Raw genomic sequence first — 15,247 nt, 5'->3', positions numbered from 1 at the left:
CGTCCCCTTCTCCTCCTGCCACCAATCCTTCCCAGCACCAGGGTCTTTTCCAATGAGTCAACTCTTCACATGCAGTGGCCAAAGTACTGGAGTTTCAGCTTTAGCCTCAGTCCTTCCAATGAACACTCAGGACTGACTGCCTTCAGTACTGGGAATTTCCAGGCCAAGGATCAGGGGCTGAGGAAGCTACCAAGAAAGGTATTTTCTGCAGGAGCAAACCTGCAGAATCTCTTTGTGGATTAAAAGTGCAGGTAACACTTCCATGCTGGAGAACAGCTGAAACAGATGGTTTTTCTTCTTATGAGTGTCATTATATGCACTTCAGTTTAGGAGTCCTGCAGGAGACAAAGGAGAGCGTTGTTTTATTAATTCTACAAGCAGCTTCTTTTCCCCTCCTCCAAAGGATCTCATGCAGTACAAAGGATCAAAGCAGTACTGTAAGAAGTGAGAAAAAATTCCTAAAAATCCCTGAGCCAAAGCTACTTGAGAGAGCTGGCCCTTTACTAAGTGTCAAGAAGAAGTTTAGAATTCAAAATCTTTCTCATTATGTCTGTCTCCTGTCTTGTCATCTCTACGATCAGTTCTAGGAGACCAAGTGTGTGTGTGTGTGTGTGTATGTGTGTGCACGTGTGTGCTTGTGCCCATGCACTTGCTCAGTCGTGTCTGACTCTTTCCAACCCTAGGGAGTGTAGTCCCCAGGCTCCTCTGTCCATGAAATTTTCCAGACAAGAATACTGGAGTGTGTTGCTATTTCCTATTCCAAGGAATCTTCCTGACTCAGGGATCAAACCTGTGTCTCTTGTGTCTCCTGCATTGGCAGGTAGATTCTTTACCACTGAGCCAGAGACCAAATCTATCTCTAAAAGAAGATTAAAGGGCATTACCTGTTGGCTGAAGTCCAGAGTGTCCTGGGAAACAGAAGGGAAGGTATACGTATTTACAAGATATGGAGGCAATTCTGTTAGATTCAATGTCCTCAAACCCAGAGGACAAATTCTAAAATTTCTCTACACTGCAACCCACAGCACATGATGCCAGGGCAGAAAGGAGAGCGACACTGAGAACTTGTGACCCATGAAGCTTCTGCCACACAAATCCAGTATAATTTCATCACCCTGGGTCTCTTCCTGCATTTGTCCCAGGATCTCCATCCCTAATCACCAAGCTTTCCCTTATCTCTACAGGTCATAACCTCTTATGTTTCAACTATAAGTAATCAAGGACTATTGATTTCTGGATTTCCAGGAAATCCAGAAATCAATAGAGGAAATAAAGGTTTTGTACAGTGTCATTGAGACAGAGAACTGAGCAAAGCCATCTTCCTTCTTTTCAAAAAAAAAAGCCTGTGGGTGGGGCCTCAGCTGAAAACAGGCTCCTTACCTTTCTGATTCCTGAAGTGGGTGAACAGCCCCACCACAAGGAAGAGCAGACCCAGAGCAAAGCCCCCAACTCCACTCATCATCTTACTCTGAGCAGAGTCAGACTGTGCCCCTAAGAAAAGAAGCTAGTTTTAGTGATTTTTATCTGAAATCCAACTTCTCTAGTTGAGACTCTGAGACTGAGAGCTTCAGGAATGAGGGAGGGCAGCTGGAAGAACTAAAATAACTGACCACTGCTAGAGACAAAATTTAAAAATCACACTGAGTAGCTACAAGGTTCAGATACTGACTCACTTCAATATCACAGCCCAGACATAAGGCCCCATGACTTCAATGCCATGATGGATGAGAAGTCAGGGATTGAATGAAGTTAAGTATCTTCTCTTAGATGACAGTAAGGTTGGACTCCTCTCAAGTCAGGAAATGTTCCTACATTAGAGAGGATGTGCCCTTCAAACAACAATGAACTCAGAGCAACAGTATCAGAAGTACAAGCCCAATCTAAGGCAGGGGACGGGTGCCCAGGGCCATGCAGTTACCATGACTTGAGATTTCACAGAGCTTCAGATTGGGAACACCTCTTTTCTCCTTGTCAGGCAGAATTGTCTCCCCTAAGGGTACAGGGATTTGGAGAAACTATCGCAGGATAAACTATTAGAGGATTTCTATCACAGGATATCACACGGCTCCCCCAGTAACCTCAGCTGAAGGACAGGAGCACATGAGCAAATGAACACATGATGTAGGGAGAGGAGACACCTGACACTCAGGGGTAAACAAGCCCCATCCATGGTGGGTGAGGAACTTACGAGACCAGAAGGCTTCTCACTCCATTCCACTGCGATAGGGCTTCTCCAGCTGGGGTGCTCCAGTTGGCAGGTGTAGACCTCTCCACTCTGAGGAACTGTTTCAAGCATCACCACGGTCTGGAAGGTCCAGTCTCCATTCTGGATCAGGTCTGTGGAGATCACCCCAGCCTCCTCTTCCTGGCCTTTCCAGAACCACCTGACTTCAACATGGCCCAGATAGAAACCATTCACAGAGCAGACCAGGAGGTTGTGGTGCTGCAGGGGCTGGGTCTTTGCAGGATATACAGTCACTGTAGGCTCCACTAGGAGAGAAAAGGCAGAGGGAATAAGTGAGGAAGGCAGAGTAAATCTCCCTGGCTGCCTTTCTGCCCCCAGTCTCTAGTCCCATGCTCCAGTCTTGGCAGACCTTTCTGAAAACTGGCCATGTGACCCAACAGGAATTAGAACCATGAGCCTAGACTTTAATTCTTAACAACACGAGACTGTTAGATTTCAGAGATGTGGAGGAAATTTATTTTGTTTTGTTTTTTCATAGCCCCAAAGAATTATTCATTATTGAACTGATGTGTTTACCAATCTTTGCAAGGTATTTAGGGTTGACTAAAAAATTAGTCACAACCTGTAAGTAGAGAGCTATTTTATTTGGTGGGAATGATAAGGTATCTGAGCCTGGGAGACGGAATCTCAGTGGCCCTGAGAAAACTGTTCCGAGGAGGTGGGAGAGGGAGTCAGGCTATATACAAGTTTGCAACGAAGAGGACAGGCAGTCTAAACACCAAAAATTTAGTGTTATTCTATGTATGGGAAGATGCAAGAATCTGGGATTATTGAAGTCATTCCTTTCATATGCATCTCCGCTATCTGAGGCCAGTATCCTGCATATTTACAGAGATAGTTTTGTTTCTTAAATTCCCTTTGAGCCTTCCCACTCACACTGGAGAGCTGAAATCGCTGGTGACTGTGACATCCTTAAGTTCCTTGTGTAGAGAGTGGCACTGCTTGTCAGCATGGCTCAGAAATCCACATTTGAAGGGCCTGAATTGCAGATAGCTGTGACATTTCTTGCCCACTCATGTGGCAGGAAATATTTAATTTAACAATAACTTATTACTTAATGCATGATTTCTGGAGCTAGAGTGCCTTAGTTCAAATACTTGCACTGCTTTGCCCAACTATAAATGGGATAATAATACTAATATGTGTATTAGGGCTGTGTGAGGATTAATGCACCTAAAACAATGGCTGGAACTTAGTTTTCAAAATACTTTAGATATTTGCTATCTTCTTTTACTTGGAGAGAAAACGTGATTCAAAGCAGTGTGGATAATTGGGGAACAGCTTGAGGTAGATGGGAAGATGGAGAAAAAAAATTCCTAACAATGCTACACTCATTAGCATTAGAACACTCGAGAAAGTGATCTAACTCTGGGAAACAGGAATAGACAAAGGTGATTCTGAAGCTTTATGAGTTGAGTCCCAAGAAAAGCCTGAGCTCTGAAGGAGAAGGAAAGGAGCAAATAGTCATTTATTTAAAAAAAAAAAAAAAAAAAGCCACCTGCAATTACACTCAGTTAATCAATTTCTCTCCTTTGCAAAATTAAGTGAAAGTAAAAGTGTTAGTCACTCAGTTGTGTCCAACTCTTTGCAACCCAACGGACAGCAGATCTGTCCATGGAATTCTCCAGACAAGAATACTGGAGAGGGTAGACATTCGCTTCTCCAGGGGATCTTCCCAACCCAGAGTTTGAACCTGGGTCCCCTGCATTGCAGGCACATTCTTTGCTGTATAAGCCACCAACGAGGCCCCCTTTGCAAAATAAGCAGTCTTTTTACTGAACTTATCATTTTATTAACAGTCTCTCTTTTTTTAAGCTGACATTTGAGCTAAGGGTAGAGTCCGAGATTCATTAATATGTGTGCTTAGTGCTCAAGATGACCCCCACACCACCAGCGACAGTAAATACAATTATTTTTTTTTAAGGTGAAAACTGTTGGAAAAGCATTTTTATAATAACACAAAATGGCAAATGTAAGACTGACAGAAAATTTTCAATAACAATTTTGCAGTAATTTTATTAAATATAAATGTTTAAATTTCTAACATGGAAAATAACAAACAGAATCAAAATATAAACTACAAACAAGATAAAATACTGAATCGAATACCAGAAAAGTGTTTATTATAATGCACAGAGAATCCATAAAGCCACTGAGAAAAACACAAAGATCTAAGAGATAATAAACTTTAGATAATTCTTAAAGTTGTAATAGATGTTTGCCAATAAATATGTGAAAATATTCAGGAACCTTAAAAATTAAAGACATAAAATAAAAACAAAATGATATAAAATGTCAACTATTTGGCAATACTGAAAAAGATCTAACAAAGGGAAATGTGAGGTAAAATGTTCCCACTATAAAAAGAAGTAACATTAAACTACTTAAATACAACTAGCATTATAAAAATAGTAACATCAGTATGTTAAGTCAGTCAGTTCAGTCACTCAGTTGTGTCTGACTCTTTGTGACTCCATGGACTGCAGCATGCCAGGCCTCCCTAAGAAAAGAAGAAACTGAAGTCGCTCAGTCATTTCCAACTCTTTGCAACCCTGTGGACTGTAGCCTGCCAGGCTCCTCTGTCCATGGGATTCTCCAGGCAAGAATACTGGAGTGGGTTGCCATTTCCTTCTCCAGGGCATCTTCCCAACCCAGGGATACCCAGGTCTCCTGCATTGCAGGCAGATGCTTTATCCTCTGAGCCACTAGGGAAGCATTCCCAAAGCTTGCTCAAACTCATGTCCATCGAGTGGGTGATGCCATCCAACCATCTCATTCTCTGTTGTTCCCTTATCCTCCTGTCTTCAATCTTTCCCAACATTAGGGTCTTTTCAAATAAGTCAGCTCTTCGCATCAGGTGTCCAAAGGATTGGAGTTTCAGCTTCAACATCAGTTCTTCCAATGAATATTCAGGACTGATTTCCTTTAGGATGGACTGATTGGATCTCCTTCCTGTCCAAGGGATGCTCAAGAGTCTTCTCCAACACCACAGTTCAAAAGCATCAATTCTTTGGAGCTCAGTTTTCTTTACAGTCCAACTCTCACATCCATACATGACTACTAGAAAAACCATAGCTTTGACTAGACAGCCCTTTTTCTGCAAAGTAATGTCTCTGATTTTTAATTTGCTGTCTAGGTTGGTCAGGGCTTTTCTTCCAAGGAACAAGCATCTTTTAATTTCATGGCTGCAGTCACCATCTGCAGTGATTTTGGAGCCCCCCAAAAATAACATCTCTCACTGTTTCCCCAATTATTCACCATGAAGTGATGGGACTGGATGCCATGATCTTAGTTTTCTGAATGTTGAGTTTTAAGCCAACTTTTTCACTCTTCTCTTTCACTTTTATCAAGACGCTCTTTACTTCCTCACTTTCTGCCATAAGTAAAAAAAATTATAATTTTGGAAGGTGATTTCAAAATCATTTCAACCATGTAAAAATAATACATCCTAAGAAAACCAAAAAATGAATAAAGTTAGACCTAAAAGACGTTTCAGAAAGATTGGCAGGCAATTCTTTACCCCTGAGCAACCAAGGAAGCTCCTACCTTCTAAGAGCATAAAATTTAATGAAAGTGATGGACAAAACCAATCAAAAGAGGATTAATTTTACACGGGAGTCAGAAATGTCAGAAGAAAAGTGTGGAGTTCTAAAACAAAGAATACTTACGTTAGATTGTCAGAAGTTCCTGAAGAATGACATTTAAGATGTGAGCTAAAAGGTTATGTTGATATGAGCTAGAGGAAGAGGAGGTGTGTGTATGTCTGGGGGCAAAGGGAGGCATATTTTAGGTAAAGGTAATAGCATGTGTAGAAGCTTAAAAGAGATGTACTTCTCTTTGAAACCAGAAAAAATAAAAATAAAAGCAGTTCACTGAAGCACAGAGATTGAGGATGGAGACTGAAAGATTCCACTAGAAAAATCACAGGAACCGAGTGCTTAAAAGCTTGTAGGTGATGTTAGAAATTTGAATTTATGCTAAATGTAATGGGAAGCTTCTGAATAGTTTCAAGGAAATTAAAACCATGATCTCAATGCACTTCTACCTTTTCTGCATTTCCAAATTGAGAAAACCATATTTTTCTTAAAACAACAAAACAAAAGTACTTTGTGCCAGAACTTGTTTAGCAAATCTGACCTGCTGGGGTGCATACTATGTCACTTTAGTCGTGTCCAATTCTTTGTGACCCTATGGACCATAATCCCCCAGGCTCATCTGTCCATGGGATTCTCCAGGCAAGAATACTGGAGTGGGTTGCCATGCCCTCCTCCGGGGGATCGTCCCACCTCAGGGATGGAACCTTCGTCTCTGTGTCTCTTGCATTGGCAGGTGGGTTCTTTATCACTTGCACCACCTGGGAGAAGTCAAATATGTCTCAGAGCTCTTAGAGGTTACATGTGCTTCTGTAGTTTTAATATACACTTGTTAAATATACATATATGTATAAATATATACACATATTTTATGTTTTGTCTTTATGTTTAACTGAATTGTGAAAATGTCAGGAAGAGTTAAACAACTCTTGTTAAAAGTGCTATAACTAAATGAAGCCCTCTGATAGCATCAAAGGAACGAAAAGTAGAATTACTGCAGAAATTTGAGGCATTTTTCTGAAAATGTGACTTGTAAAGTCAAGTTGCTGAAAGTTAAGAAGTTGTGATGATCAAAGACTCATGAAATTTTGAAAAACATTGCATAAGGCAAGAGATGAAAATGAAGATCTTGAACTTGAGCTCATTGAGTGGATTCAACAAGAAAGTGGTGAATTTATGCAGCTGTCTTGCTTTTGTTTTGTTTGGGTAATGAAACCAAACCAAACCATAAATAACTGTATTAAAAGATGAGTATGAGTCTAGAATTTTTAGAAGCAGCACAGTGTAAGTACAGTGTATTTTCAATCTCTACACCACTGTCATTTGGACCAGATAATTTTTTGTGACTGTGGGAGTGAGGGCTGTTCTGCACACTGTAGGATGTCTACCATCATCCCTGGCTGTACCAACTAGATGTTAGAATAAACCTCTAGTATGACAGCCAAAAATGGACCCAGGTATTGCCAATGGTTCTGATAGGAAGGGGAGGGAAACAGGTGGGGGAAGGGAGGGAGGGGAGGCCACTGACCACAACTGGTGTAAATGAACCCACCAGAAAAAAATCTGTGGTCAAAAAAAAAGCCACTGTTGATTATGGTTCAGCAGAGAATTACATTTAAAAATCTGACAATATTTTATCTGTTGAAAATCTTGACCCTATGTGAAATTTCTATTTTTTTAGGAATCCTATCCTGCTGGAAAACTGCTTTTTCCACAAAATAAATTTGTTAAGAACAAAGTTTTACCAATTTCTTTGCCTTGCCAAGCAATTACCAAGTCATGTAATTTATCCTTCACATCATATTCTCTCTTAATTTCTCTGCCACTGTCCACTACTTATCCATAGTGGCAAATTATTATAGCCACAGGCATTTTATTCCTGTTCAATGTTCCAACTAATTCATTTTCTAATTTGGTCTCCTAGTCCCAATAATGAAAGTGCATCAGATTACCAGTCTTGGACAGATGTAGAACTCTTTGTAGTCAAGTCCTCTCAGAAAGGGGGAAACTAAGAAGATGACATTCTCATTTAGACAGTTTACACACACACACAAAAAAAATTCAAGTCCCCAGATTTTAAGACCCTCACTTACAGATGTATAGAACAGTCTTTTGGACTCTGTGGGAGAGGGAGAGGGTGGGATGATTTGGGAGAATGACATTGAACCATGTATAATATCATATATGAAACGAATCGCCAGTCCATGTTCGATGCAGGATACAGGATGCTTAGGGCTGGTGCATTGGGATGACCCAGAGGGATGGTACGGGGAGGGAGGTGGGAGGGGGGTTCAGGATGGGGAACACGTGTACACCTGTGGCGGATTCATGTTGATGTATGGCAAAACCAATACAATATTGTAAAGTAATTAGCCTCCAATTAAAATAAATAAATTTTAAAAAAAGACCTTCACTTAGAAACAATGGCAGAGAGAAGGACACACTGGATCAGAACAGGTACATTTTACCATGCAGAAATTCCCCAAGTGCCTTCTTTACAGATAAGAAAGTTAGATTTTCTTTTTAATGGCTGAAGTTGCTGTTCACTGTAGCACTGTTAGTCCAGCTCAGGTGTCCAACTTAAGGTTGCCAGATTTAGCAAATACAAATACAGAATGTCCAGTGAAATTTGTATTTCAGATGAACTATCATTGTTTAGCTGGAATTCAGATTTAACTGGGCATCCTGTATTTTATTTGTCAACCCTAGCCCAACTTACTAATAAAATCTCAGAAGGACCATATTGAGTGCTTTTCTGTATTCTTCAACACAAACCCAGGACAGTCTGCACATAGTGTGAACCCTGATGGAATTTTTCAAATAAATGCAAAATGATCGTATATATTGGAACTAGCATTCCTTGCATACTCCTCACACACTAGTACATGTGAACCTCAGAAATTTTAACAGTAATTCAGACTTAACTAAGCCACTATTTACTAATCACAGTTCAGTTCAGTTCAGTTCAGTTGCTCAGTTGTGTCCAACTCTTTGCAACCCCATGAACCACAGCACACGAGGCCTCCCTGTCCCTCACCAACTCCCAGAGTTTATTCAAACTCATGTCCATTGAGTCGAGAAGCCCAAGCTATAGAATTAGGAAGTGTAATTTGGAACACGAGCTCGTCCACTTGGGTTTTTAACCTAAGTTAAAATATCCAGCAGCCTAATGGATTTAACAATAGTATGTTCCTCATAGGCTATTTTTAAGTGTGAAATTATTAATAAACGGTGGCTCTTCCTAGTGCTGATCAAGTAAATATTCAATAAATATACTGAAATTTTAATTTTATAACCCTTAAGAATGCAGGCTCAGAAGATATTCTTATTTTTTAACTTCCTGAAGTGAATAATATCTTCATCATCATTTGACTTCCTCTCTGACCTCAACTTATTTCACGCCTCAACCTGCTTGCTCTGCTTCAGCCACTCTAACTTTCTTTCTGTCCCTTAGACACAACAAGCATCTTCCCACATGTGGCCTTTCTCATGTTCCCTTTTCTGGAACACTTGTCCCTTAACTGCTTCACGTGACTGGCTTCTTCTCATTCACATCTCAACAGAATGTCTCTTTATCAGACAGAGCCCCCTAGACACCTGAACTAAAGTTGGATGAATCCCATTTTCTCTGTCCCATAGCACAGATTGTGTTTGTCAGAGCCCCATTCTCACTGAAATGTTCTTATATTTGCTTTGTGTTGAATACTTATTGGATTGTTGTCTTTCTCTCCTATCATTAGATAAGTTCTACTGATGATAGAGGATTTTCATATCTTATTCAAATAGAATTGTCTGAGCAAAGAATAGAGTCCAGAATAGAGCAGCTGCTCAGAAAAATATTTTTGGTCAAAATGAATAAACCCAGGATTGTAGGAACTGATCTTTGCTAGAATCCTGGAAAGCAAGAAAAGGCTCAGGGCCAGCACTCTTTTATTCTAATGGCACATTGCATCCCTTCTACTCCCTGTGAGAAATTCAGACAAATTTCTTCTTTCTCCACCTACTAGTTGGAATGAACATTCACAGGGAGGAAACGGTCATTTAGAAAGAGGGAGAGTTCACTGTTTAAATAGTTCAATGAATCTATTATGGCTGAGGGTCTGTGCCAGCTTTGGGGATTTTCAAATCTGGTGATGGCATGGTTCGAAAAAGAACTGGAAGGAGTTAAAAGTTGATATAAGCAAACATTACTGATTAAAGGAAACAGAGGACATGATGTCCGATCTTATGAACTGTGGGCCTGAGACTCCAAGAGGCTAATGAGTTCCCGCAACTTGCCTATTGGCTTTCAGCCCAATGGGATGGAAACAACCATCACACTCTCTGTACCCGTTCAGGGCACATGGCTTGCCATGTGAAATGGCTGATATTTGACTATCTATGACCTACACAATCAGAATTTCATATAATTTATTCTAAACTCCTTGAATTATTGGATACTTGTATGCTCAGGTCAGAGAAAGGGGAGTTATAGGAGAAACTGATAGCATAGAAAGGCTCAAAATGGATTCATGCTGGTTACTAACCTGTGCTGGGTTTTCAGAAGATGCCTTCAGTTCTTTAAGGCATCAAAAAACACCCCATATTTATTCCTTTTCTACCTGGTCATTCCAAGTACTAATAAACCCTGCTTCAGCTCCAGGGTACTTTACCCAAGATAAATAAAGAGAAAATTAACTCTGTCAAAGAACATCTAGTACAAGGATTCAAATTTTTATAAACATTGGGGTTTGAGGGAAAAGGAAAGAGGATGATGGGGAAGGTCCCTTGATACATCCTCCCACTGGGAGAGATGGCATCAGCACAGATCCTGTTGAGGACATAACATGATCTTTTAGAACAAGTCTCCCTGGTAGCTCAGCTGGTAAAGAAATCTGCCTGCAATACAGGAGACCCTGGTTTGATTTCTGGATCAGGAAGATGCCCTGGAAAAGGGATAGGCTACCCACTCCAGTATTCTTGGGCTTCCTGGTGGCTCAGATGGTAAATAATACACTTGAAATGTGGGAGACTTAGGTTCGATCTCTGGGTTGGGAAGATCCCCTGGAGGAGGGCACAGTAACCCACTCCAGTATTCTTGCCTGGAGGATCCCAATGGATGGAGGAGCCTGCCTGGCTACAGTCCATGGGGTCACAAAGAGTTAGACATGACTGAGCAACTAAGCACAGCACAGCACTCCCTAATTCTTTAGATCTGCCATAAAATCTTCAGGAAAACTTTCCTTTTTTCTTGCACAATTCAATATAATAAAGAGAACTATTGAATGAAAAATTATTTTAACACAATTATTTCTGAATTTTCTCAAATACCTAAAGGGACGGGATGCAAGGCTGGAAATGCAAGACTCCTTCATTGGGAAGGAGTTGAGGAGAAATAGAATATAGATATGGTGGCTGCGTATGTGACTGTCATAGAGACGGCAAGTATTCAGGAACTGTTTGTTGTAGGTTGGAGTCACAATCTCTAAGGGACATGGTCTGGACATAGAGACTAAGGTACTCTTTCTTCTCCCACACTACAATAGCTCACCACCCAAGGTGTGCACTTATATTGGGTCTCCCTGGCCCAAGTCAAGAGAGGGCTCAGCCCCATCATCACTAACAGAGCTGCCATCCAGGAGCCTTTGGAGAAATACAGACATACCATGCTGGCGAACAGGAAAGGAAAGGGAGAGGAGAGCATGTGAGTGTCATTCAGTGAGGACAAGAACCCTCCCCCGACCTGTATCCCAAGTAACACCAATCAAGAAACTCATTTCTTTGTTCCTGGATTGGGTGATCTCAGTGTTGGACCTAATCAGCATCAGTGATCTATGACATCATCAGTTGCTGGTCATAAATTCAGTATGAATGTCCTTCTCTGAAACTTAGACTTTTCTAAGCCTGTCCTGTTTTGGTGTCTGCAGGGCAGGAATAGAGATGCAGTTGTAAAGAACAGACATCATCAGTCCTCTGTGATGACCTAGATGGATGGGATGGGGGGCATGGTGGTGGGAGGGTGGGCCATGAGAGAGGGGATATATATATAGAGATATAGATATAGATATAGCTGATTCACTTCATTGTGCAGCAGAAATTAACAAAACATTGTAAAGCAATTATACTCCAATAAAAAAAGGTGGGGGGGACTTCCCTTGTGGTCCAGTGGCTAAGACTCCACACTTCCAATACACGGGGCCCAGGTTTGATCCCTGGTCAGGGAACTAGATCCCATGTGCTGCAACTGAGAGTTCCCACGCTACAAATGAAAGAACTCACAACAAAGATCCAAGATCCTGCATGCCGCAACTAAGACCCAGGGCAGCTCAATAAATACATATTGTTTTTAAAAGATTGTTCTTAATTTAGTGTTGTAAATGTTTGATCTGGTTGTGTCTGACACATTTTATCTGGGCCTGTATTGAGAGCCAGTGTGCTCCATGTTTGAGCCTAAAAAACATTCATCTCTCTTGCTTAAAGATATAGACATTTCACCAAAAGTATGTGAGAGTGTGTTTACAAGCTGAAGTGCTAGAGAGCAGATGATTGCAATTTAGGAGAACTTTGATCCTTTTTACACTTGTTGTAGATTTGGGGAAATTACAATTGACATGAAGGTACCTTTCTCAATACTAAAAAATGCTATGATTCTGTTGACCCTTTAAGGAACACCATCCCCCGGTAACTGGTGATGTTACAGAATTACAGCCACTGATTAGAGTATAGTCTGTACTTCCTGACAGGAAGCGATGACGTTCATAAACTAAAGGAAATGGAAATTTAGTCAGGAACTTAACTCGAGTGAAAAAAATTCCCAGGTTTTTCTCCTGATACTGTCCAAGTTTAGTGGCACCCCCAAAATATACATAGAGAAAGAGGTTTAGTGTAGGTGATCTGTGTGGAATGGAGGATCTTGAAGGTATCTTTGTAGCATTTAATCTAAGAATATGCTAAGGCCAACTGTCCTGATCAAAGTTTGCAAGAGGCTGAAAGATCAAGAAAAGTCAAAGTCAGCTGTTGGCGCACTTTTGCTTTAGAAGAATTAATAGAGAATAGAAACACCATGTTAGTCGTTCAACCATGTCCTACTCTATGGTCCCACCACATGGACTATAGCCCACCAGGCTCCTCTGTTTATGGAATTCCCCAGGAAAGATTACTGGAGTGGATAGCCATTCCCTTCTCCAGGGGATCTTCCTGACCCAGGGATCAGACCCAGGGATCAAACCCATGTCTCCTGCATTGAAGGCAGATTCTTTACCATCTGAGCCACCAGAGAAGCCTGTTAATGTTTTATATAAAAACAAAAAAACAAAAATATGTTCAATTCCTTATTCCTGGCTCCCCATTAGGATTTTTCTTATTTTATTGGGAACACGTCCTTTTATTATTCACCTTCTCTTGCTTTATATCAAGAAAATATACAAGAATATGTTGCTAATTAGTAAATAGAATCCTATGAAAAAACTATCAGTTATATATCCTTTGATGTAGTCATATAATAATCCATGGGGTTGCAAAGTCAGACAAAACCGAGAAACTAACACTTTAACTTTACACAGCAGAAGTTGAACAGGACTGCTTCTCCCTCAGCTTTTAGAGCGGAAAAGCCCTCGACTCTGGCCTTCCATCCCCCAACCCTCTTCTTCCCCTCTCCATAGCAACAGGTCCTGTGACTCAGGAGATCCCCACGCTCCATTCAGAAGTGCCCCAGGTGACACTGCTAGCGACACTGGCAGCAGCGAGGCACCAGCGACCCAGGAGGTACAGATGGCCAACACTTCTGACAGAGGCAGTGAACTTGCCAAATCTCAGATACAACTGGAGGTAGGGCAGGTAGAAGAAACCAAACAGCTGCGATATAGCGCCACCTACTGGAACACATAGAAAGAACTCTAATTTCTAAAGGGAGAATCATTAGAATTAAGGTTTTAATTTTTTTTCTAAGTTTTACCTAAAGAAGAAAGGTGTTCCTTCAGATGTACCAGTAAAGGAACAACCCATCAATCACCATGAAGCACCACTGTTACATGGTATCACAAAGAGAAAATGACAGTTCTCCAGGAACCAAACGTAAAGTCGTGCACTATTGTGATCTGATAAGAGTATTCAAAATAGCAAGCTACAAGAAAACCCAGAAAGGCAGTTCAGTGAGCTCAGGAATAAAAGTGATGAGCAGAAGCAATATTTACAAAAGAGGTAGAAACTCTAAAAAAAGAGATAAACCGAAATTCTACAGCTGAAGAAATCAATAAATTCGGTGAAGAATGCATTAGAAGCGTTGGAAATAGAGCGGAGCATATGGAAGAGAGAATTAGTGAGTTTAAAGAGAGAAATCTAGAAATGATACAAGTAGAAGAGGAAAGAGAATCAAGATCTAAAAACAAATGAGGAAATTCTATAAGAACTATCTGACTCTTTTGCAAAGGAAAAATTAGGATAATGGGTATCACAGAAAAAGAAAAGAGGGAGAAGAAAGTAGAGAGTTTGCTCAAAGAAATAGTAGCTGAGAAATTCCTAAACTTGGGAAAGGAACTGGATATGTAGGTTCACAAATCTAATTATCTCAATGCAAAATCACCTCTCCAAGACACATTATATTAAGCCTCCAAAAAATTAATGACTAAGAGAATTTTAAAGGAGGCCAAGGAAAAAGGATGGTATATGCCAAAGGAACCCTCATTAGACTCTCAGCAGATTTCTCAGCAGATACTCCACAGAAAGGTGAAATGACAAACTCAAATTTCTGAAAGGTAAAAGCTGTCAGTCAAGAATAGTCTAACCAGCAACATTATCATTCAAGTAAGAAGGAGAAATAAAGGCCTTCCCAGGCGAACAAAAGCTGAACGAGGCCATCAACATAATCCTTATAAGAAACGTTAAAAGTGCCCTTCTACCTGAGACAAAAAAGCAAAAGTACACAAAACTTAAGGAAGTGATATATTGACAGACAGAATCGGAAAATTGCAACTCTTTATCACAACAGATTTTTAAACACTTATTTATAGTATGAAGGGGAAATTGAGAAAAAAAGCAGTAAAAACAGCTATAACTGCCTCAATTTGGTAACAAGTTCACAACATGGAAAGGGGTTTTGAGACAACAGAAACAGAAGCGAGGATGAGGAGAAGGATGGAACCTGTCTGGACAAATGGAGATACGATGATGTCAGCAGAAAAAGGACTATTTTATCTGTAAGACATTTTATATAAACCTCATGGTAACCATATGCTGTAAATCTAGAGCAGAGATATGAAACAAAAAAGAGGAAACAGAAAAACATTATGCAAAATCAACAAACTAAAATGGCAGACAGAAGCACAAGGAAAAGGAAGTACAGAGCAGCCAGGAAAGATCGAATGTTGGTACTCTGCTCAGTCGCTCAGTCGTGTCCTACTCCGTGCGACCCCACGGACTGGAGCCCACCGGG

General features: G+C 40.6%; 1 protein-coding gene across 1 annotated transcript; it reads right to left on the bottom strand.

The window, feature by feature from the left end:
* Positions 1 to 321: 321 nt before the first annotated feature.
* On the bottom strand, positions 322 to 11,485 carry LOC147346984 (DLA class II histocompatibility antigen, DR-1 beta chain-like). The gene is made up of 5 exons (XM_086370558.1): positions 11,359 to 11,485; positions 2,209 to 2,490; positions 1,381 to 1,491; positions 885 to 908; positions 322 to 335 (listed from the first exon to the last, which is right to left on the bottom strand). The coding sequence occupies exons 1-5, from the start codon at positions 11,483 to 11,485 to the stop codon at positions 322 to 324; spliced, it is 558 nt and encodes a 185-aa protein (XP_086226684.1).
* Positions 11,486 to 15,247: the final 3,762 nt, after the last annotated feature.

The sequence above is a fragment of the Bos grunniens genome, chromosome 23, assembly GCF_055505025.1.
Source record: "Bos grunniens cultivar Pamir isolate PY7600 chromosome 23, Bosgru_T2T1.0, whole genome shotgun sequence".
Lineage (NCBI taxonomy): Eukaryota > Metazoa > Chordata > Mammalia > Artiodactyla > Bovidae > Bos > Bos grunniens.
This window is presented reverse-complemented; position numbering and strand designations above follow the sequence as displayed.